At 37.2% G+C, this 24,255-nt stretch overlaps 1 protein-coding gene across 1 annotated transcript; it reads right to left on the reverse strand.

The window, feature by feature from the left end:
* Nucleotides 1-48: 48 nt before the first annotated feature.
* Nucleotides 49-22,888, reverse strand: PI4K2B (phosphatidylinositol 4-kinase type 2 beta). The gene is made up of 10 exons (XM_042807747.1): nt 22,471-22,888; nt 17,975-18,132; nt 12,548-12,748; nt 11,920-12,051; nt 10,390-10,543; nt 8,725-8,792; nt 8,117-8,216; nt 5,438-5,571; nt 4,304-4,363; nt 49-1,745 (listed from the first exon to the last, which is right to left on the reverse strand). The coding sequence occupies exons 1-10, from the start codon at nt 22,760-22,762 to the stop codon at nt 1,572-1,574; spliced, it is 1,473 nt and encodes a 490-aa protein (XP_042663681.1). The 5' UTR covers nt 22,763-22,888; the 3' UTR covers nt 49-1,571.
* Between the last annotated feature and the right edge of the window lie 1,367 nt (nt 22,889-24,255).

The following is a 24,255-nucleotide window of genomic DNA, read 5'->3' on the forward strand; positions in this document are numbered from 1 at the left end:
GACCAGACCGAAGGCAGAGAGAAATAAGACATCTGAGCCTAAACCCCGTGCGTTTCAGAGCGTGACGTTTATTTTCTCCAGGAGGCAGGTCTGGTACATAAACACCATCTTCAATATTTTAAACGGTTTGGATAGAAACAACCATGGAAAGTTTATAAAGGTGGTCACTTCAATCTGACTTTGAACTCCACCGTACAGTGAGTTTTACATTTAAGGCTTAAACGTTTCAGTTAATCATGTGAAGTGCGGACATGCTACATTAATATTTACATCCACTCAAAATTATATAAAATACAAGCATCTTATTATTTTTGAGTTTAACAGTATTGCTTAGAATTACAAAATACAGCAATGTCTGAAATACTGAAGATTTCATAAAAGCAGCACTTTTTCTCCCGGTTCCAGTCCTAACTGTCCAGAAAATTACTAAAATAAAAATATTTACCATGTTACATAAACCACAGATCTAGAAACATGACCATCAAGTCTTAAACCACTTAACTTAAACATAAATGCAAATGGCAATTGGCAGATGAGCATGACATTGCTAAGGGCACTATAAGAAGTCTCTGTGCATTACATACTAGTCTTTTTTTTTTTTCTCCAGTCAGAAAAAAAATAACCATGTGTTCAGACAGAAGTTTAGAAGGCAGACTGGCTTTGTAATGAACACATTAGTGCTTTTGTCAATAGTGCAGAACCACTTCCATGACTACTGATGAACACATTTATACGCAGATGGCAAAACAAACCTGTAACAACATGGTGCAATTCTTTCATTGTGATGAATATATAAAGAAATATCACAATTTTCCATACATGTGCTTAAACACAGAAGTTTCAAAAAGCTAGAGGTGAAATTTCAACCTCTGAAATGTACACTCAGTTTATTTTGTCACAGTAGGAACTGCGTGTACTTACTCAGGTTGAATTTTGCTGTAATTCAACTATTTAACTATTTTTGGTCCGATTGTACAAAAAACCTACTTGGAGCACTTCTTTCTCTTCTCCTTTTCTTGTTTGTCAAGGACAGATTAATTTTTTTTTTTTTTTTTTTTTTTTTTTTTTTAGTGCACAACTTTTCAAGTAACTAGCCTATGAAAATCTATAAACAGCTTAAAATATCAGGAAGAAATTCCAAGGAAAAGCATTTTCACAACCAAAGATAACATTCTGCACTTTTTTTAAAGAGCATATAAAAAGAAATTGGTAATGTATAGGTTCTCATATTTATATTAAACAAAAAGAACTCCTATTGTATTCAAAAGTAGTTTCTCAGCATATGCAAACTGTGTATCTTCCCTTATTCATAATACATTAATTCAGCCTATAAAAATACAATATGGACAAGTTCTTCTCATTCCCTGACAGAAGAATTCACAATTTTGACACAAAAATTGTAAACTTTTATTACATTCAAAATACATTTCTTAAGTCTTTAGAATTTAAGTTCTGAGGTGTTGGCAGTCAGAGCTCTTGGTATACAGCAGAAATACATTATTGCAGACCCTTTACACAGAAGTAGCTTTCTGAAGTTAAGAGAAACTTACTCTTCCCACATGTTTTTGTTGCTACCAGGAGGAAAAGAAAGGCTTCCTGCTATGAAAGGTCTGTGTGAATGCATTACTCAGATGAACAATTCGGCCCTGACTTCCAGTGCTACTTCGCTCCACAATCACCCGTGGCATCTGAACAAGCTGAATGGGACTTTTTTCATCCTTTAATGCCTGAGTAAGGTTTAGTATCTAAAAGAGCAAAAGCAGGTAAGGTGAGGGTGCACAAATAAAACTGTGGCTAACAGGCTCCTAAATTTAGATGCCACTCAACGCTATAGAGGACTGTGCTGTCAATTAAATTATTTTTAAAAAATACTCGATTGCAAGTAGAAATATTTTATTTATTTGGTGACATGATGACATCCTACCACTATCTGACTACCCTTCTATTCCTTTCTTGAATATTTCATGCAATTCTCTGCAAATTTTTGGAAAATTTTAGAGATAAAAATCTAAAAGCGTTTTAAATTTAGCACATCAAGAGCATTGCACTGTTAACAAAAAAAGCCTACAAGAAAGCAATCAACATGTATTTAACATAGGATCTACCAGAAATTTAGCTCCAAACTGTTTTCATATCAGAAGGTATGAAGCCCCACAGTAAACCCAGTGCTAAGATCCAAATTCAGCCCTCAGCTCCCAGGAGTCTTATCTTCATTCTGAAATGTCAGTGCTCATGAACTGCCCTGATATTTTATTCCACATTCAATGTTATCCTGCTGAAAACCGAAGCAGGTATTCAATTTAGTTCTGGTGACACAGGCTTGATATTAAGGATAACACACATTTTTTTCCCCATGCACAATGCCTCTTTCTTCCTTTTGTGACTTAACTGATCCCCTGCTCATGCTGCACTGTCGTGGCCGAAGAACCCTGACAGAAAAAGCCTTGCAGAGTTTACTGCAATTTGGCTCTTCCAGCAACTACACTTGACATTTACATCTTCTAAGGCAATCCTCTGTAGTTCTGTTTTACCTGATTTGTTAACCTCCATATTCTTGAGAAAACTGTTTTTCTTGAGTTTGAAACCCCTCCCAGTGTGTTTTTTTTCTTTCCCCCCTGCTTCACAAAAATACGGTTTTAACTACTTTTGGTACCTTAGATTTTTAAATCTCACCACTTATGCGCACAATATATTTCTCTTCAGCCTCTTTATCAACTAGATTCTTCATTTTCTAATTCTTAAAGTTTTCATTTTTAAGGATGTATTTACAGATGTTTCTGCTATCCTGCAAATTCATCTTAACTGAATTAATCCATTATCATGTGATCTAGATACCAACTCTTCTATAATTCCCTTGTAACATTCTTTGTGTTCACACCAAATGCAAGTCTAAAATCAGTGCTAAAAGGCATCATTTGCTGATGTATTTTCAATCACATTCAAGAATAACTCATTATCTGCACTTCTTCCCTAAATCCATGCCTGAAAACATGACATCTCCCACAGTGAAACACATTCAATTATGGCAAGAGAGATATTTTAAAACAAAACAAAAACCCCAAATATCTGCTGAAATCCACCTCAGGGAAAGGGTGTGAAGAAAGAGACCAGACACAGCCTTTATAGTGGGAAGTAATTTCGACAACCTTAGCTAGATCTCCCTCAAATATATACATCAGCTTTTTCCCTTGAGCTTCTTGTTAAATAACAGATTCCCTGCAGCAAATTGTCTCATCACGCAAAAAAAAAAAACTACTTAACACAGTTTAAAGATGGATGAATACTTCAGAAATGACCTTCCAGTGCCTGCACAGACTTCTCACAAAAGTTATTTCAGCAATTACTCCTATAATTCAATTTAATAAGTAAGGTTTGTTGGCGTTTAGCCACCACATATAACCAATGTTAACTGGGATTACGTTTGACTAAGCAGAGCTGCAGTCTTGTGCAAGGTACACTTCTTGATATAGGACACTCTACAGAGAAAAGGTTGGATTAAGCCACTCTAGGAACTGTTAATGTCTAGCTTTAAAATATCCATGCTGAACTTATAAACACAGAGAAGTCAGTTCCAATAAATCCAGGGCAAGTGGGACTATTAATTTATCTAGTCCAATTCCCTTACATTTTCACAAATCACTGTTTTATGCCTACAATGAACTAAATTTGTTCCTAGCTAAAGTTTTCCAGTGTATCACACCAGTCTTAAATTTTAAAGCAGCAAGCAGATGGAACAACCCTTCTCCTCACTTGTTTCAGTGTTAAAAAACCACAACAATAATTAATTATCTGAAAATGGCTGGATTGGTTCCAAGTATGGTTCTGACATTTGCTAGGATGAAGAATTTTTATTACCTAATATTGCTTCCTTGTGAGAGGTATTTCAATAATCAAGTTAACTGTCCACAATAAAGTCACATTTATTAAAGTAACATCATGAAATTTCCCACTAAATTTTCCATCCAAGTTTATGACTCTTCTCCAGCATTTCATTTTTAAAATACCTTCTAAGAATATACAGGTGTTAAGTTCTCCACATCCCCCACAAAAATAATAAAACCCAATTACATTATTTAAGAAAATCTTCTTCTGTATAAAAAAAAAAATCAGTATACACTTTCTGCTGCCTCATCTATATTCAGATAAGAACAAACTCTAGAAAGAAATTCAGTCCTCTCAGATGAATATACCTTCAAGTGTCTTTCAATTCAATAGGAGTCAGTTTTTGTAGCTCTAAAAAAAAACAGCTGAGAAGTGATGACAAGTTAAATACATAAATAAAAATGTAAAAAAGCAGTCTTACCTGCCCCCTCATAACGGACATTTGGTTTTCAAAAGTAGCCTTGTCAAATCCTTTATCAGTCTTTATTAAATAAAACAAAGAGTTATTATAGGAAACGGCCCATTTATTTTTAGCTATATATTTACAGCACACAAATTCATAATACACAGTCATATTTACCAACAGTATAATAATTTTTGGAAGCTTCAAATCGTCTTAGTGTGACCCGCAAAAAGGTCTATTTGTTGCAGCAAGTTTACGTACGTGAAAATGAAGGATGTTCCACAACATAAAATACATCAGTGAATACTAATCCAGGGTATTGTTAGGTAGGCTTAATACCATCACATAGTGTTACACTGCTCTGTCTCTCACCCTTACTCTGGCAAAAGAATATTTCCTCCCTCAGATTTATTAAATCCTTCAACTTCCACTGGGTTTAACAAACAAGCCAGAGCCACTTTGAATACAACTGAGTCAAAGGTGCAGATATTGCAAATGTGTTTCAGGAATTAGTTTTGACATAACAGCTGCATTTTCATTAAAAGTTTAAAATGTCCATTTCTTTTTATCCTGATCATTTGTATCATTTCATTTGAACATCTGACACAATTTTTTATATAGTGTCCCAGAAAAGGACACTTTACACATCAATATTGTAGCACAATTTCAGTATCTTTAAAATAAGTTTAACTTTAAACATGCTCAAGATTTCTGCATCAACTTCACACAATATATGTGTAAAATTAAGTATATCAAAGGTATGTAGGCACTTTAAGTTACATTAAATACAATATTTCCTCAGGTTGCTACAGTTTTTCTTAGGTGTATACACACCACACAGGTATGTCAAATAGAGTTTTTACACAGATTTGTGCTATCAAGTTAACTAGCTTTAATTGTTTATGTAAAACTTCACATAATTACCTTTTATATATTTTTCAGATGAGCTGGTTACTATCAATTAGCCACATTAGTGACACAGTTTCCTCCTAATTATATAAACCCTTTCTACCATGCTGATGTTAAAGCTAAAATAGCACAGTATCATGACATACAGAAGTTAAACTCATAAAAACAAAACCCATCTAAGTGTTCCATTACAGGTATTAGATATTTCAAGTAATGCTCAACTCAAAGCAGCACTCGATTCACCTTAAATAGTTCATGAAGATCTTCACAAAGATCCTGTACAAAGTTCATATCAGAAATGCGAGGAAGAACTAGGTCTCTGGTCTCCTGAGAGAATGGAACTTTTGCTTGAGAAAGCCATGCCCAGTGAAAGGGATCTAATGCAGAAAAACAGTTCACTTAATGATTAACAACAGGCAAAAAATAAATTCTCAAGTGCTTGCCCCTCATACTCTTCTGCCTACTGGAAGATCTCAGTAACACACCATTTTTCACAACATTGTTACCCCATATACCTCTTTTGGCTACAGTTACAAAAGCATCTTTACAGCTACTTAGCCTTTTTTCCAAACAGTGAATATACATTTTAAGTAATAAATATTTAGTTGAAGCAATAATTAAAAAAAGGTATATACATTAAATACAGTAAGCAACAGTAGAGGCTTTCTAGTTTAGTAATGCAGTCTCCTCTGGAGTGAAATAATGTTTGCAATCAAATAGAAACCTTTCAGATGTTTGACTCATACTGAAGAATTAACAAAAAAGTAGCTACTATTTTTTAATAAAAATTTGGGTTTATTAAAATGCTGGCTTCTAAGCATGCTGAGAAAACTGTTCTTAACTTTTCACGTAATTGCTGTTAAACAGCTTTTTCAAGAGCTTTTTTAAGAGTAATTAGTGCTACCAGATGTTAAACAAGACACCACACATCAGTTGCAGGAATTGAGGAATATCACCAGTAGCAGGCCACCCACTGAATTTCCTAACACTGCTCACAGCCCTCTGAGCCTGACAGTCCAGCCAGCCTTCTACCCATCTCACAGTCTGTTTGTCCAGTTTGTATCTCACATTTCACTAGAAGAATATGAGAGACCATGCAGAAGGCTTCACAAAAGGGGGGGGGGGGAGGGGGGGGGAAATAATAATAATTAAAAAAAAAAATCAATATTCACTGCTCTCCCCTCATCCTCTTAACCAGCCATCTTTTTAAAAGCTGTCTAGTCAGTCAAGCACAGTTTGTCCTTGGTAAATCCATGCTGGCTTCTCCATCACTTTCTTGTTGTTCATGTACTTGAACATGACTTCCAGGAGGATTCATTCCACAATCCTCACAGGGACTGAGGTTCGGCTGGCTACCCCATCATTCCTTGTACCCTGCATCCTGCTCTTCTGGACAATGGACGTGATACTTAACTTTTCCTAGTCATCAACAACCTCCCACATTATTACAGTCTTTCAGGAGTGATGAGCAAAGAGCCTCATACAACATCGGCCAGCTCCCACTGTGTGTCCAAAGCATCCCATCTGCTCCTACGAAGCTCCATATGTCCAGGTCATCTCTGTGACCAGCTGAAGTGCTCTCTTTCTTCTGCTTTGGGTAATGATTCATTCCCAGCAGCTCTGCTCATGAGCTCTGAGACCCAAGAGCCTGAGAGCAAATCTTACAAGTGAAAACCAAGGCAAAGTCAGCATTGAAAACCTTGTTCTTTCTTATGCCTTTTGCCTTTAGGTCTTTCCTGCACTTTTCTTCAGCCCTACTCTCACTTCTAATTTACTTAACCTTTTCTTGTTGCCCTTTATGGCCTCTGCTAGCTTAACTGCAACGGAGGTTTGACTTTCCAGACTCCATTCTTGCACTTTTGCACAAAGTCTCTATTTTCCCCAGGAGAGTCTCCACCTCCATTTTTTTTTTTTTTTAATGTACTTAATTTTGGGGTCCCAATTCAGTCAGGATTTCCCTGCTCATCCATGCTAGACCAACTTCCTGCCTTCTGGACAGGCTATTCTCTGGCCTTTACCTTTACAGAATTGTCACACACTTGTCCAACTGCAAAAGAATTCTAAAGGATCATTCAAGTTTATTACTTTTGATGCTATAGTAAAAGATGGTATAAAATAAACAGTAATTGCCAGGTGTCTACAACAGCTGCAGAAGTGACTGTCGCCAAGAGATATGTAGGACAGTAACTACTGAAGTATCAAGATACACAGAGACTACACAGAGCTCTGGGTGGGGTATTAACTAGCCTTCTAACAGCAAAACTAGTCCACACTTACCTGCCATAATTACCTGATTGGCTGACAGTCCCCAGAAATAATTGTAAACCATGTTGGGCACTTCCCTATAAACTATTAGTAGTCAAGAGATGCAGTCAGACACAATCTAACTTTAACAGTAGTATCAATTTCAGTCTGCTCAAAAACACTAACTAAAGATTAACTTCTACAAAGTAAGCTAAAGCTGAGAACAAGTGAAAGTAACGTGTAACTTGTCTGCTCGTTCACCTAAAACAGTACCATTTGTCTTGAAATAGAAATATGGCCATGAGAGACACAACTTGTATATCCTTACACTCAAGTAATTTTCCACCATGTTTTTCAAGAAAACCCACATCAGAAAATGTGTTGCTAAATTTTTCCAATTCTACCATCAGCCAATTTACATACACCAGTATTTTTATGTATATCCATATATTGATACTGTTTAAAGGCATAAGGGTAAGAAAAATATGAACAAGGATGACATCACACATGCCATTGCAAAAATGGCATTTGTTGCTAACTTTCTGAAGAAGAGTAATTTAAAAATTCAATACTATCATGATGATTTCTTAGTTTCTTACTACAACAACCCAAATTAAAAAAATATTATTTGGAAGTTACTCTCCCAAAAGGAAGGCAATTGAAAAATGCAATACTTACATGCTCTCCACTCATCAGGATGTTTAAAAGGAAATGCTAAACCATTGTCAATTGCAGCAATTTTAACAGTAGATTCTTTAGTTATAGTCCACTGGCTATCCTACAGAAGGAACATTTCAAAAATAAGTGATACCTATGCGCTTACAAAAAGAGTGAAATACATTAAAAATACTAAATAATATACTTTTTAGCTTCACTGCTGAAAGTCAATTGAAACAATACAAAGGAGTATCCAAAAAAACTCCAGCACATAGAATTCTTATTGTACCACCACTAAAGAGAAGCCCTTTCCCCTTTCCCCAAACACAAGAGAAGCAGAGCACATATATAGCTGAAGAAACGTGCTTGAGCAACAGTGGGCAGTTTTATTATTATTATAGACAAAGCTAGTAAAGAAAAAATACAGAACAATAAAAATAACTTCTACCACTGCTCTATCCAGACTAGTCTAATCCAGATAGCTTTTCCATTCATTTTGCCTAGAATAATTTGCAGTTATTGTATTTCTTGAGACCATGCACCAGGATTAAAGCCATGTACTTCATCCCCTGCAAAATCAAGTTAAAAAACTATTTAAAGAATGGTGTTTCAGAGTACAATTTTCTTACCTTATCTGACAGATCAAGTCCATCATCTTGTTTTTCATACCTGACTAACCAGTTATCGTTACCTCTGTCTTTAAACAGGAAAACGTATGTCACAACACGCCATTTATAAAGAAATCATCATCAAAAGTTTACACAATGACTAATATTGTAAACAGAGAATTTACCAAAGGAGTCAGGCAAAACTGTTCAAAAAGTTTTTTCCATCACAATGTGTGTGGTCTAGCTTTATTGAAATGTATGAGGCAACTGATTTACTGGAAAGACCCCAAATTTACCGAATGTTCTTAAGTATGTATTACTGCTTTAGTTTACCCAACTGGCTGAATATACAGCAAATTATCAAGAAAGCCAAGAAAAAATATTTTAATTCATTTTATGCAGAAAGATTGTCTGTAGCGTGCACTTTTCCTGGGGAAAAAAACTGTCAGCAGCAGCAACCCCAATTACTTACTTTTTAAGCTTGTTTTAATGCTGATGGGGAAAGGGAGAGGCCCTCCAAAATTATAGATAGCATGATGTTTGCCTACATAGAGTAAACAGACTCTTCAAAGATGGGGGGGGGGGGGGGAAACTGAATACCCTTTCAGAAGTTGAAAATGTCTACACCTTTCAGACAAAACTGAGACATTGAGGGCTTTGACAAGGTCTTTCAGAGAGAGAGGATGACTGCATGGATTTGTAGATCCTGTTATTTTAAGGTGCTCCCTTAAGTTTAGTTCAACATTCATCAGAAGATTGTCATGTTCTATCATGTTAGACATACAAGATGAAGGTGAAACCATCCACATAACGAGGTTTTACATTTTGAGTATTTTCCTTACAATTTTAAGATTGTCACAGGACACCGTAGTTGTTTGGAAACACTGGGATCTATTTGATAAAGCTGACAGACCATAGCAGCAGCTAGGAAGTATTATTTTCTGATGAAACTTTCTTCTTTTAGTTTGCTTCTAAAAAGACACAGGTTAGAGTGACTTATTTCCAGCTGGATGCCCTTCTAGTAAGTGAATTTAAGAAAAGGAAAATGAACTAGAGCTGGTATGTCTGGAGAATAGTAAATACGCCCACCTATGACAAAGTAGCAAAGGAAGTATTTTAAATATGGTACTGCCTTTGGATCCTTGCAGAAATAAATCAACCCACATAGTCAAAAGAAGAATCCCACTTTGAGTGAAAGAAGAATGCAGGAGAACCAAGATATACATCACAGTTGTGCTTCAGTGCCTAGTCACAATGAATATGAACTATTTTGCACTAATGTGAAACTGTGTTATCAGCTCCAGCCTACAATAAAGGGAATGGCAGTCATGGCTTTCTCACAGTTCCTGAAATCCTGCCACCCCTTATCCTAATCAGGAGAAACAGACAGTTAATAGCTTGCTGACAGAATTAAAGCAAAATAAAAGCATTTGTTCTTGAGTTCTTACATTGCTTAAAATATCATTTAACAGTTGAAAAGGGTTGTTTGGATTTTGTCATATTGCAATATTTAATGTTTGAATCCAAAGTAAATTTTTTAAACTTTAAAATGCAACATTCTGGCCTTTAATTGTGAGAAAAGCATCTGAAATTCATTAAAAGCCTTCAGCAGCAGCTTTTAGCCAGCATTGCTTACCATTTCTGCCTCACAAAAACAGATAGATACTGAGAAACACTAACAAGTACCTGTATTTCTGATGACATAATCCAAGATAACCAATCTTTCAAACTGTGACTGAAATTCTTTCCTTGTATTCTCAGGTAAAGGATCAGTTTCAAACTTCCTGAGCCAGTAGTCAGCTTCCTTATATCCTTCAACGAACAGCTGGAAGGAGCCAACCTGAAACATGAAGAAACTGCATTTGGAAAATGCACTTGGCTAAGTCACATAACCAATCCTAACATTAAGAGAAAAGCTGATCATATACTTCCAAAGTTCAGAAAACAGGCAGTATAACATTTTTTAAAAAGGTAAAAGATTAAGACTCAAATCATGAGGGTTTTTCCTGGGTTTTTTTGGTGTTTTTTTTTTTTTAATATTTGTTTAAGCACTCACTGAGTTTACCAGGAATAAAATGTAGCTAGATAGCTCAACATAAATGAACACTCAGTGTTATGAGCAATATTTGAAAAAAAAGAGAAAGAAGTAACATCTATTATCTTTTTAATCGGAAAGACTTGATTCAATAGTTCACACGAAACTCACCAGAAATTACAGGAAAAAAATCTTCCTCTCCAAAACACTTGTATGTTTCATTGGTAAGAATGGCAGTACTAACCATTTTTTAAGACAGACACTTTTTTCATTAAAATTGCTGAAATACGTTTTCCAAAAGAGTCCAAGGAAGAAAACTACAGATAGCATAAGCTCCATATGTGTGGGCAAGAGGAAAGGTGCTCAAGTTTAAAATTCAAAAGAGGACTTATATTTGAGAAGTAAAATACAGATGGATGCACACGTGCAGAGATGTGGATAAACACATAGCATGTGGAATAACCATGCTGACACAAGCTTGCATAACGTATGTCACACGGATCAAAATTGCTGGGAACTGACACAAGTGGATTACCCAAGCTGAACATAACCTGTGTTTTAAAAGTTTAGGAGAAGAACACTGTGGTAATATTTTGAGGGATACAATAAGGCTCATTAGGCAAGAAAGATGTGAGGTTTTAGTCAGTGGAGTACTGCACACAAGATGAAAGGAAGGTAGAATAACAAAACAATCGGATACCTAAAAGAATAAAACTAAGAATAGAAGAGAAAAAATAAAGAGTTAGGAAAAATTAAAGCACTAGATAAATTGCAGGGGAGAAACAATTAAGATAATATAAAAACATGACACTGAAGGGAAACACACTAAACACTGAAGAAAATGGAAGAAAAAAAGAAAAAAAAGCCACACAAAAAACTCAGTGAGATGTACAACAGTTTAACATGTTACTCCTCCAGCAAGAAGCAAGACTGCAAACTGAAACAGAAAGTGGCAATATTATTAGAGTAGTTCAAATGAAGGAATGATGTAACAGAGTAGACAGATTTTGTGTATAAACAGTCATATTTATCAAGCTTCAGTCATTCGGGAATAGTTTTCAACAAGCAACAAGGTTTTTCTTCTACTGGTGAAGTTACCTACAAATATTTTTTTTTTTTCTTCAATTCTAAGTTTTCTGTAAGAATCAGGAAATGCACAAATTACTTATTTGTCATCTTACCTTAGGAGGTAGTCCAATTCGATTAAATTTTTTAGCAACTTTTGGCACTTTCTCTAAAGCATATTTTTTTCCTCTTGACTTTGCACGATCTATTGCACTGTAATTAAAGGTCTCACTGACAAGCCAGACAACCTTAAAATAAGAACATTAAAGACACAGCTCAGAATTCCTTGCTATTCCAATTATAAATTTACAGTAAATTTTATGCTTAGTTGTCAAAAAAAGCAAATAGGAAGCATCAGGCATTTCCAACAGACAAATTCTATATGAAGATATGAAGAATATTTGCTATTTTACATATCATAAAATTGGGAATCTTTATATGCTGCTACTCTGCAATTTTTGCATCTCACTAGAACACGAGGCACAAAAGTGTCAGAAAATGCTAGAAACTGAAGTGGTTCCAAAGAAGAGATTCAATTTAGATCTCAAGCTTATCCTTTGAAATAAAAATCAGTCACTATTTCTACACCAAACCACTGTGCCTCTGGGCTTGAAATAGTTTATAAGTGACTTAGGGATAATGCATGATATGCAAAAGGATGTCTCTATATCTACAGTCCAAGAACTGACAAATCTGTCGCTATACTTTTTTTGCATTCAATAATTTATGTATTTTAACTTTTACCTTAGTTTTAGGTACAACCCCTAGCCCCAGCTTGTCATCCACAAGATAGGCACCAGCTTCAGAGAGGTATCCCTGATTTGGAACGAGGCAGCCTCTGCCAAAGCAGCAAGGACAACAAACTTTGTGAAAATATTTGGTCCATTTTGGATTTAGATGTCCATAAGGCTCTTCAGATTTTGGTTTGAACACGCCAATAATTTTCTAGGATAAATAATATAAAATTAAAGTCTGAATACTTTGAGTTGCAGAAGATTAACATTATTTTGAAAATTAGTTATTTGAAAGTATTGGTTAGATACCATACATTGCATTTTACACTTGCTCTTTGTTAGATTATCAAGTAATAAAGCTAACAGAAATAGTATTCCAAATAAATGTATCAAATGTTTGTCTAGAAGTAGTACAAACTCAAAATAAGCTCTTCATAAGAGAAAAATCAAAACCATCTAACATTTACTATTTTTTCAAAATTAAAGAGGACTGCATATTTTTTATACTGAATAGTTTAAAAAGGAGGTTTAGAAAGTAGTTTTAAAAATAATCTTCAACCCACCAATTAACTCATTGATGAGATATTTCAGACAGACACATAATGGTTCCAGGAAAGTGACAAAGATACAGAATGCTAATAATCAAATGTTACCTTCTCTCTTTTATATCTATTGTATTTATTGCTTTAAGTTTGAATGGATCAAAATATTCTGCACTTTGCAATTCCAAAGAGTGGTATCATTTACCAGTGCAGTAGATTCCTCAACTCAAAGCTGACAATGGTTCAGCCACCATTTACTTAGAGACACGCAGTAAAGCTTAAAATCACTCCAATTTTGTACACTATGCTTCAAGAAATATGTTAAACTGGAGAAAGTTGTAAAAACGAAGAGAATAAGCACAAAAACTGTGAATAACAAAAGCCTGCATAGCAGGGATTGTTTAGCCTATGAGAAAATGGGGCACAATGAACTATGTAACAGGTTGCTATAGAGAAAAAAGGAACAACACATTTACTGTTAACGAGCCAAGAAATGATAGGCTTAAATCCCAACAGATAAGTTCCAAAGAAAAAACCCTTTTTGAATCTTAAGAGTAGCTCAAGACTAGAACAGGCTGCCAGGTTGTGGAGTCTCCAAAACAGGATTCCACTAACAACAGGTTAGTTAGAAATTTATCAGGAATCATGTTAAAACAATCATGCTCCACAAGACAAGCGTTAAATAGATGATTTCTCAAGGTGCCTCCTACACATGATTCTATATTTGTTAACCTCAAACCACAATATTATTACCACACTAAAACATATGACCTTCCAATTGCCTGTGATAAACTTTAGCCTAGTGCATAAAGTCCACGTAATGACTCTTCTATAGCTTAAGCGAAATGCTGTAGAATGCTCTAGCTTCATTCCTACACACAGGGCCATGGTGAGTAAATCAAATTCTTATCTAATAAATATTTAAGAACAACTGCTTAAGAAACATTTTCACATATCCGTACTTTCCTGAATCCTTATCAAAACAAGTGAATCTTTCAATAAGCTAAACACTGCCTGTTGCTGCACCAACTCTCATAGCTGATTCACAGTCTTAAGTCACAAACAAGTTTGCTGTCAATCAGAAACAAGCATTCTGCTTCAGCAACTGCTGATTCAGCTATATGAGGGAGAGGACCTGACTAGTTGTTCTAGCTTCTAGAGAATTTTCACCCACTTTGTCCAAGACAACCTAACTACAGAGAACTTACTTCATTCAGTTTGTAAACAGATCACACAAGACACCAGGCATTAGTAGCATCACCTGTCTTGTCCAGCCTTTGATCCATCAACTACCAGGAGAAATAAGCTATGAAATATCACTATTTGCGTTCATCCAATAAAAGTAGTTTCCTATCAACTGGGGCAGGAAATAAATTGACAAAAATTCTCTTGGTTTCAGCATGATGTTATACCTGTGATTCTAAGGTTACATTCAAAATCATTAGGAAGTTCTGTGCAACTTGACACAAGTCAATTTAGATCTACACAAAAGATTACACTTACAATAAGTATTCTATGCAACGTGAAAGCTGAGATGTTCTCTGAACACCTTTTTTTATTTTTTTCCTTCAAAATCACAACACTTTGGAAACTGAATTTACTTGGTATACTAGTTCAGTCAAAATTCTAGCGTTAGGTTTAGAATTGTTAAAGAGTTTGATTTTTTTCCTGTTGAATCACAGGTATCTACCTGCTAGTATCTACAAAGCTAGTAGCTTCTCATTTCCCAGAAACGTAGTGGTGTACTTGGTAGTACATGCCAAGCTATTAATCACCTCTTTCCTGAATTGTTCTTTGGATAATACTTCCTACAAACTGCCCATTTTAAAAGGGAGTTTAGCTCATTCTGTTACTCGCCTGGACCATACTATACTATACCTTCAAACATAGATATGGTTTTCAAGGTTTCACTGAAGTTAGAACCTTGCTAAATTTTGCAGAGCCACTGTTGTGAGGACCATAAAAGAAGCAGAAAGCTCAGTATGTAGACAACCTACCAAGGCCAGTCTTAATTTTGCAAGTCAAAATTAATCTCTATACTGATTTCATTGGCATTACCAATTAGCCAATAGCTAAACTGTCAAAAACATGTTGCAGAACAGTTTGTAAGACACAATGTCTTTTACTTTATTGGTTACACAATGAACAACAAATGCAGAAATATTCAACACTTCAGCAATAGTACTGATTAAGTACCCAAGTGCTTTATATCAGTATATAATTATGCCCATAAATGCAAAAAGTTTATAATTTTAATTAGGCAATTTTAGTTTTATCTTTCTGATAGCCTCAAATCAGCGAATAAAATAACCTAATGGAAACAGGTTATTTTACCTTTAACTTGGTATTTGTGTGGGTAAACACTTCACAAGCTGACCAGAAAGAAGGCTTAGCATGTCTTTAATAAGTACTTTCCCAGCATAAGGAAGAGGAGATTACTCAAGAAGAATAGGAGAAAGCAAGTCACAAAACTGGTCTGAAGTAGAATGATGCAATACTCTGTCAAACAGGCTGTGAAATCCATTCTACAAATGGGAGTTGCACTATTGACAAAATGAAGTTTTATCAGACCTCTAATATGGATAATCAACTTAAATTAGCTCTAAATTTAGTGCGAAGAATAAAAGTAAAATTGAAGGTCAGCGAGGAACTCAGTATCATTATTCTCACAGGCCCATGTCGGCAAATACTTTCATATTTTGCAATGAAATTTTTCTGGCCCACATTAAAAAATGTGGTGGTTTAGTCTTCATTTCTCCTAAATTCATTCAAACCAATGGCCTGAATGAAGGGGGAGGGCACGTCACTACTAGGAACTTAATTAGAAACAAAACCAACACTTTACTGCAGAACAGAAGTAATAGCAACATGAAAATCACTGGGTAAGAAACAAGGAAGTAAGGTGTTCTGTCCAAAATACTATGGTTACAAAAATCACAAGCGCACCCTCATTAGCCCCAGGGCACAGTGAGTCTCTCAGGCATTTGCTAGTCACCAAAAAACTGCAAAATCAGTCTGGAGATGCTTCAGACAAAACAGAATTGCACATATGGAAATCCATAACAGGTCTGTTTTTTTTTCAAGTAATTTCTCTACTAACTAACTTTCTAAAAATAAAGGATCTCAGTCGAACAGCATTAACTCCAAAAAAACCCCAAAACTTAACTGTTTTTTAGCATAACACTACAGAATACTCTCTAGACACATCATGCATTGAATTTTTGAAAAAGTATTGATTTAAACCAGTATTTGGTTACTTGCTCAGATATTTTTTCCAATTGCTTATTAAATAAACTATAATCCTAATTTAAAATACCTCTTTAAAAAAGTATAAATTTTTAATAAGTATATATAAGCATACAACCTGAAAACCTACAAAGAACTAAACTACTAAAGTAGGGAAGTGACCTGAAGTTTAAGAAGTCTGCTGAAACTTGGAACAGGTTTTCATATTAACAGCATTGTATGCGACAACAAAAATCCCACAAAGCGATAAGAGAAATAATTATTTTTTTCCTTCCAGTTTCAAGAAGAGAGACACTCTCCTTCCTAACCTACTTTGGCTCTCCTCCACCAGAATGAAGGGGGTTATCACTGATAAATGTTCCTGGAACACAGGAGTATGAACTACAATATTCAGTTCTTAGAAGATTTTTAGAGGGGTAGTTTTGGCACTTTCCATCTAAGAAATAAATTCATAAATTCATATATTTATTTGTACTAAGTCAGGTAACTATTCTAAAAATCACTCATTCAACACAGTGTAAACACTACCACCAGAAAAGTGGCATTAAAAGAAACTAAACAGCTATGAAAATTAACTGGCAAAACAAGAATATATTCTGTAATGACCATTAATGTGAATAAAAGCTAAACAAAAAACATAATACTTCCTAAATGACTAAGAAATTACTGTTTTGGTGATACAGGGAAGAACAACAATTCTGAACACATTCTGAATACCTAGGCACGTGAAATTTCACAATTTCCATGTCCAGCACAACTGGTATCTTGAGGATTAATGAACACCTACATCTACATAAGACCAGAAGACTGCTGACTGATTTTAAAATAAAATTAGATATGACAAATTTACAAAGGTGTGGAGGTTGGGAGTTGTCTTTTTTAGAACAGGTCGGTAAGCAGACAAAGTATTTCTGATTTAAAGAAAACAATAAGAAAGTACGTCAGAATCATTGTGTTCTTTTACTAAAATAACGCGAGCCAAATGTTACTTTCCAACAAAGATATTCAGGTAACTGTTACTTCTCTGTCTCAAAGCAACCTTAGTGATCATCAAAGAGGTGTCCTATTCAAGGTACCATCTACCACTTAGGGAGAGGAAACCAAATCTTCAAGTTAAGATTCAGTAGACAAGTACAAGTAAAAAGGTAAATTTGTCTATATCACTCTTGCCCATCTAGCAATCATACAGAAGGAAGGAGACATGACCTAAATAAAAGACCATCTAAAAAGAAAAGAGAGAAAAATATAGGATGTTTGGCTAATGAAACCTAAATGGTACCCAAATCAGAAACTCAGTTGTGTTAAAAATCAATTAAAACATACAAAGAACAAAATGTTTGATTCTGCACAAAGGAATTCCTGAATTGTTTTCAGATGTTAGAAGATCTTTTTTGCCTGTATTTCTTTGGTGCAAATCATTCAAAACATGGTAGAACTGCAACAGAGAATAAGTTATTTTGGCTTAGCTTATGCTACAAGACATAATTAGAAATCTAATTATTACTTGTGTTGATTTTTCCAATATAGATTTTGGCATACCATAAATTACTAAACAACTTATTTAAATTAATTTCAATTTAAATAGAATTTTTAAATTTCCATTTTAAGCTCATTGCTGATAGTGTCTGACTTTGCAATAACATGCTCACCCCTTTTGGATCCTTGGCAAAGTAACTCCCACTGGATCCTTGAGAGATTCTTTCTGGAAAAACTCCACACTCTATAGCTTGTTCTGCTCTCAGAATAATTTCTGCAAATTCTGGATCATCTAGAAATATATTCATATCAGCATTATGTCCTGTATGCCCTGAAAAATAAGACAACAAGCAATCTTGAGTGTAATTTGTACTACAAATTCACAACAACTTCAGTAAACACACTGAAAAGTTAACAGCCTTGCCTGGTAACCTGTTCAATACCAAGCTGAAAAATCTGGCCCACTAAATCAGGGTGGGTTTTCCCACTGATTAACCATCACCCAATCAACCTTTTGTTTCAAGTAAATCAGCCAAATCTGCAACAATTACTTTAAGACTACCACTGCAAAGTGTTTACACTTTTCAAGGTTTTTTCAAGATTTTTATTTACATAAGCCTATAAGAAAAAAATCCCTTCAAAAATCATATCTGTAAAAAAAGTGCTAAAGACTTTACATACCATTTTTATTAAGATTTTTGTGTCCTTTTGTAGAGGGAAAGCTACTTGAAAGCCAACTGTCCATTACCCACTAACCATTAGAATGGTATCATACTATTCATTTAACAGCTTGGCTAACACGATCATTATCTGCTAAAACACAACTTAGTTATTCACAAAAGAATCCGTTACATGTAGCACTGACAAGTGGCACTAATATCTCAGTGAAGTACTGCATGTCATCACCATTCCAACATTAAGATACTATCAACTACTTGTAGCATTTCTTTACATACCGACCAGAAAAATCAGCTGTATGCAGGCATTTATGCAAACTATGACTCCACGCAAACATTTAGAAAGATAACTAGAAAAGAAGTCGACATGATTTAATACTTCTATTGCTCTTGAAACTTTTTCAAACTATTTCTTTGAAAGTTTTGAAACTAGGTTTTCGTACCTTACTTTTCAGGCTAAGGATATTCCACATTCTTACTGAGTACATTTTAATGGGTCTGTGCGTTAGGGCTCATTTCTGCATTAAGAAACAGCTACATTATTCTAAATTAAACATTCACAGATAAAGTTGCCTTGGTCCCATTTCAGCATTTGAAGAAATTTAAGACGAAATAAAACACATACATTCTTCTGGAATGACAATCAACACAGAATCTATTCAGAAAAAGATACTCCTAAACAGTTTGTGGATAGCCAAATAAAAAAAAATAATAAAAATCACTCTTGATGTTTTGGGAACACCTTTTTGTAGCACAGGACATTCTTTGAAGTTTTCTAGAACACTACCACTTGCTTACATGAATCACTCACAAGTAATAACATGGCTTCCAAACAAAACCAACTAAAAAGCATAAAACATAGTATAGTATAAGTTGCCAACAGAAAGAAAAGCCTTAAAACTAATAACAGCTCATCCTTAAGGATCAACAACTACAGCCCACTGAATCAGAATCTGTTAGACTACTTGGCCAATACTTCTGCAATAAACTACAGTTTAATTTTAAGACTTTTACTGGGACTGTCAGAGACAACCAATAAATTACATTTCATAGAGTCAGACACCAAGAGAGAAGGAAAGGGTTCCAAAATTTCCCTGTCACAAAGTACTTAAGTGAGTTAGGGAAACAAACCAAAAAAAACCACAACTCATTTTAATGGAAAAAGTCACTTTGAATCAGTGGTTCTTATTCCATACTCAAGCCTCAACTATCTCTACATGAGAAACATCACATCACACAGCTGAGCTGCAACTACTACATATTTTTACCAGCGAAAGCAAAATTAGGGTTGTGAATTATACTGTTACCAAACAAAATGCAACATCCATATTAGGCTGCTCTGCACATTAACCTTCCAGGTGAAGAGGACCTACAGATGAACTTTCTATCACAGGGACTGAAGTTGTCTATGTGGAAAACAGCTTGGAGGTCAGTTTTTCATTTATGTGCATTCATCCCAGAATCTAAACCCCTAAGAATTCTCAATGCCTTGAAGACATTCCTGAACCATGTCTTTTGTAACATAAAGGACAACTGTGGGAAAAGTACATTCAATTCAAAATCAGATTAAAACCAAACAAACCACATTATGCTATATGCCCAAGGAAGAGGAGAAAAATAATTTTTGAAACTTGTGATTTGTTCAGTATTGCTACCATGCTACTAGAAAGCCTGTTGTTACCCCAGTGATGTGGCTGTATAAAAACATATAGGCTGAAAACAAGGAAACTGTCTGTTTTAAGAAGTTTCCTTTCCATTTATCAATACTCTCCATATTAAAATAAGCCATTTTAATTGAAGCTAGTATTTGCTGAACATGGCAGGGTTTTCTGAGTTGGTAGTGTCTTCAGAAAATTATTTTAACCAAGTTTTCCACTGTGAAAGAATGTTATGGTCACAACTTACTCTCAATACAGTCTCTAAACTTAAAATTTTAACTAATCAAGGTTTTTCTTGCAACTGCTCTTGAAAACTACTCGTCATTAAACTCCCACTCAGGTGACCAGGGCTCACACACACAGTCTAACTACCAAGCTCTTTAACTTTTTTCAAGTTAATTTGGACAAGGCCTAAGGCTTTGAATCTGCTATACTGGAATGATGAGGACATGCCGAAGAAAATACAAATACTATCATCCACGTATACACCTAAACCTGCTCTTCCATCAAGTTAACATGACATAAGCTAAACTAATACACTTTGCAAAAATAACATGTATCAATTCAATAATAAACTAGCTTTATACTATTTTAACATCAACACAATTAAAGATAGTCCCTTCAACCAATTCCATCTTTTTCTATACAGAGCCTCATATTATGGTCATAACTCCATTATGAAAACACTCTTCATGTTGCAATAACATTCCTGAATAACATCTGTTGTATGTTTGTTCCACCTGACACATTAAACAATCCTGTACCTTCAAGTGTTAGACATACAGAAAAAGTAAGGACAACAAAGCAAGAGATGAGATGCTGCAATCACAGCTCTGAGATTTTCTTACATACTCTTGGTGCAGATCCCAAGCAGCACACTGCATTCACCATCCTAATTGCCCCAGCAGTGCAAGACCCACGGCTCTAGTCTTCCCTCTGAAGCATTAACTACTATGCTTTGCTAGAAGTACTGTCTCATTAACACATCTTAAGTCTTGTGGGAGCAAGACAGAGGATCATCAGTATTTGACATGTTCACATTTACAGGTCTGGTCTACACTTGGGACCATATATTAAAACAAGAGATTTTTTTTTTCTTATGGTTAAACACAGTACACTAGCCAAAGCTCTCTACAGCTACTAAACAAAAAAGTTACTAGCATAACTTACTTTGTTCAAAGGGATAGGGGTTTTGTTCGGATTTTTTTTATTTTTAACACACTATTGTTGCAAAAGGAACAATTTTCACCACACTCTGGCAAGAAATCTTATTGTATCATTAGAGCAGCAAACACCATTAAGTAATAGAAGTCCACAGATTGCAATCAGCAAAGCTTTCCTAGATGCACACCTATTTACAAAGTTGCACAGAATTAGAAAGCTTGAAATTCTAAAGAAAAAAAATAAGCAATAAATACTGTGTAGTTTATCATCTTGCCCATATTAGACAATGGCCACGCTTATGCTTCTTTTCAAAGTTATAACTAAGTTCTCGCATTTCTGAATTCCACATCACATTTCTTCCTCTTCAAGGCTGGATCTCAAAACATGGCAAGCAGATAAATTCTTATGAAAACCAAAAACATAACAGAAGCGTTCACACCAAAAACTCTTAATACACGTGATGATACGAAAAATTGAACAGATGACGGGAGCAAAGAACAGAAACAGACTAAAATTTTTTTACAGGATGAAAAGATGGGAGCCACGGGCAAGTAACTGCTAGAACAGGCGAGGCAAACAGAAAACTCGACAGTGTTCACCAAGTGTTCAGGAAGCAGCTGCCAGTCCCACCACAGAACAGAGCCTGGTAAACATGCAAAGTGTTTACCACTTTTAAAAGTGGTACTGATATGAATATATTTTTTAAAAAAACGTTTCAAAAAACATGATAGAAACAAACAAAGCAAAGCCCAACAAAACAGGAGACAGAGAACAAGGAGAAGTAACAGTGGAGATGCTCATGAAGATGTACATGAGTTCGTGCCGCCCTGCGCATAAGGATAAGGCATTTCAATTAAGAGCCAATTACGACCACTTTCCCTTCAAAGTCTGTTGTCGGAGAGCTCCTGTGCCGAGCAAGGGCGTCGCACCTCTGCCCCTCGCTGGCACTATGCTCTGCGGTGAAAGCTCGTAAGGAGCTCCCCGTGAGCCAGGGACACCCCAAGGAGGCACCGGGCACTGCCCATCAAGCTGACGGGACAGGGCAGGGGGTACCTCTCCCGCCCGGGGACACCCGGGCAGCCCTCCCCGAGCAGCCCCCCCTGCCCCAAGCCGCGCACCCCTCGCAGCTCCCCCCGCGCCCGGCGGGGACCCGGCGGCCCCGGGCCGTACCTGCGGCGGCGGCGCGGGGCTCCTTATCCCAGGCGGCGCCCGCTCGGCGGCCGCGGCCGGTGCCCGAGGCCCGCAGGAGAGGTTCGTCCTCTCCATCCCCCTCGGGCCCCGAATCCTCCTCACCCGAGTCCGCCTCCTCCTCCTCGAGCCCCAGCTCCCCAGACAGCCTCACGGCCCCGCCGGGGGCGGCTTTCCCCCCTCGCGGCCCCGGCCAGGGGGGCCCCGCCTGAGGCGCCGGCTCCGTAAGGAGCAGCAGCCGCTCGTCCGGCTCCTCAGCAGCCGGCTCGGCCATGGGCGGCCGCGGGCTGAGCGCGGTGGGCGGCGCGGGCTCAGGCCACCCCGCCACAGCCCATAGCGCCGCCAGCGCCAGCTCCGCGGCCACGGCCACGGCGGCTGTCAGGGCCCTGCGCGTGCGCGCGGGCCGCCGCCCCGCCCCCCCCCCGCCTTAAAGGGCCCGCGGCCCCCGCCGGATGACCCCGGGGGAGCGTCGCGTCTCGGAGTAGGAGTCGCCGCCGCCGCCGCGCTTCGGGGGGGGGGGGGGGGGGGGGGCGGGAAGGGCTGCGCCGCCTCCGCCAGGCGCGGGGCGAGCGCAGCGGCTGGCGAAGAGCGCGCCCCCCGCGGCGGAGTCGCAGTCGGGGTCCGGCGGGGGCGGCGCGGCGGCGGTCCCGCCGGCGGCGGCCGGAAGGAGCCAGCGGAGGGGTGAAGGCAGCCGGGGGGGGGCAGGACCTGCGCGGCGCTCCTCGGGGAAATCGCAGCGACAGCCCTCCGTACTGGCGTTGTTTGCGCTGCTAGTCAGCGAACAACAGCATCCCCGAAACTCGACTTGTTTCTGTGTCAGGACGAGGCTTGTCTCCCGGGCATCGCTTCCACTAGCCAGCAGCTCTCCCCCCCCCCATGCTTTAAAATACATTGTTCTACACCACCACGGTAATTTCCAAAATGAAGCCTAAAAACAATAGAAGTGAAAACGATATGAATATACTGTCGTGATTTCTGTGTTCCCACAACCATCCTTGCGCTTTTAACTGGAAGGAAGAGACTATAGCTGTAACCCCAGCAGGCTGCACAGGCGTTTGTGTGAATGCCTTCTCCCACACGTCTGTGCAGGAGAGGGGTTCTCCTCAGGGCAGTACTTGAAGATTTGGGTGAAATATGGGAGAAAGATACACACATTAACTACTTGTATAGAAGTGGGATTCTGGATTATACTGGAAGCAAATCAGTTCTCAACTAAAACAGTAATTGCACATACTTATTATTCATTATTTTCCTAATTATTCATTATATAAGGATTCATTCTGTACATTCTTGATCACTGAAAGAAAAATACTTTGTTTTGCTTGGTTACTGACGAAAATAAAACCTTACTGAAATGCTTGACCTGTGTTTGTTTTGTCTTGGGTTACCTGTCAGACAGTGGACTTTGGAACTCAGTTGAGTGTCATTTACTTATGTAACTATTAATATCTGTAACATTTGATAAAATCTGTACCAACTTGCATTTATTTTTCCATTCCTTTCTATTAAAAGTGAACATGTTCAGTCAACTGTAACGCCGGATGAATAGCTACTTTATGCCTAGTGAACAAGTATATGAAGGTTACAGCAACTGCATGTAATTTCCTGTACAGAAAATCATATCAATGTTAATGCCTGTGTGAAGCAAACAAAAAGATCAAACTAAAGTGGAAGAAGTCTGACATTTTGCCTAGCAGACCATTCAGGAAGACTGCACCTTCCTTTAGCTATATTAAGTTATGAGTGAGTTGTGGCTGTTTCAATAAT

Source organism: Tyto alba, unplaced genomic scaffold, assembly GCF_018691265.1.
Source record: "Tyto alba isolate M040663 unplaced genomic scaffold, T.alba_DEE_v4.0 Super-Scaffold_6, whole genome shotgun sequence".
Classification (NCBI taxonomy): domain Eukaryota; kingdom Metazoa; phylum Chordata; class Aves; order Strigiformes; family Tytonidae; genus Tyto; species Tyto alba.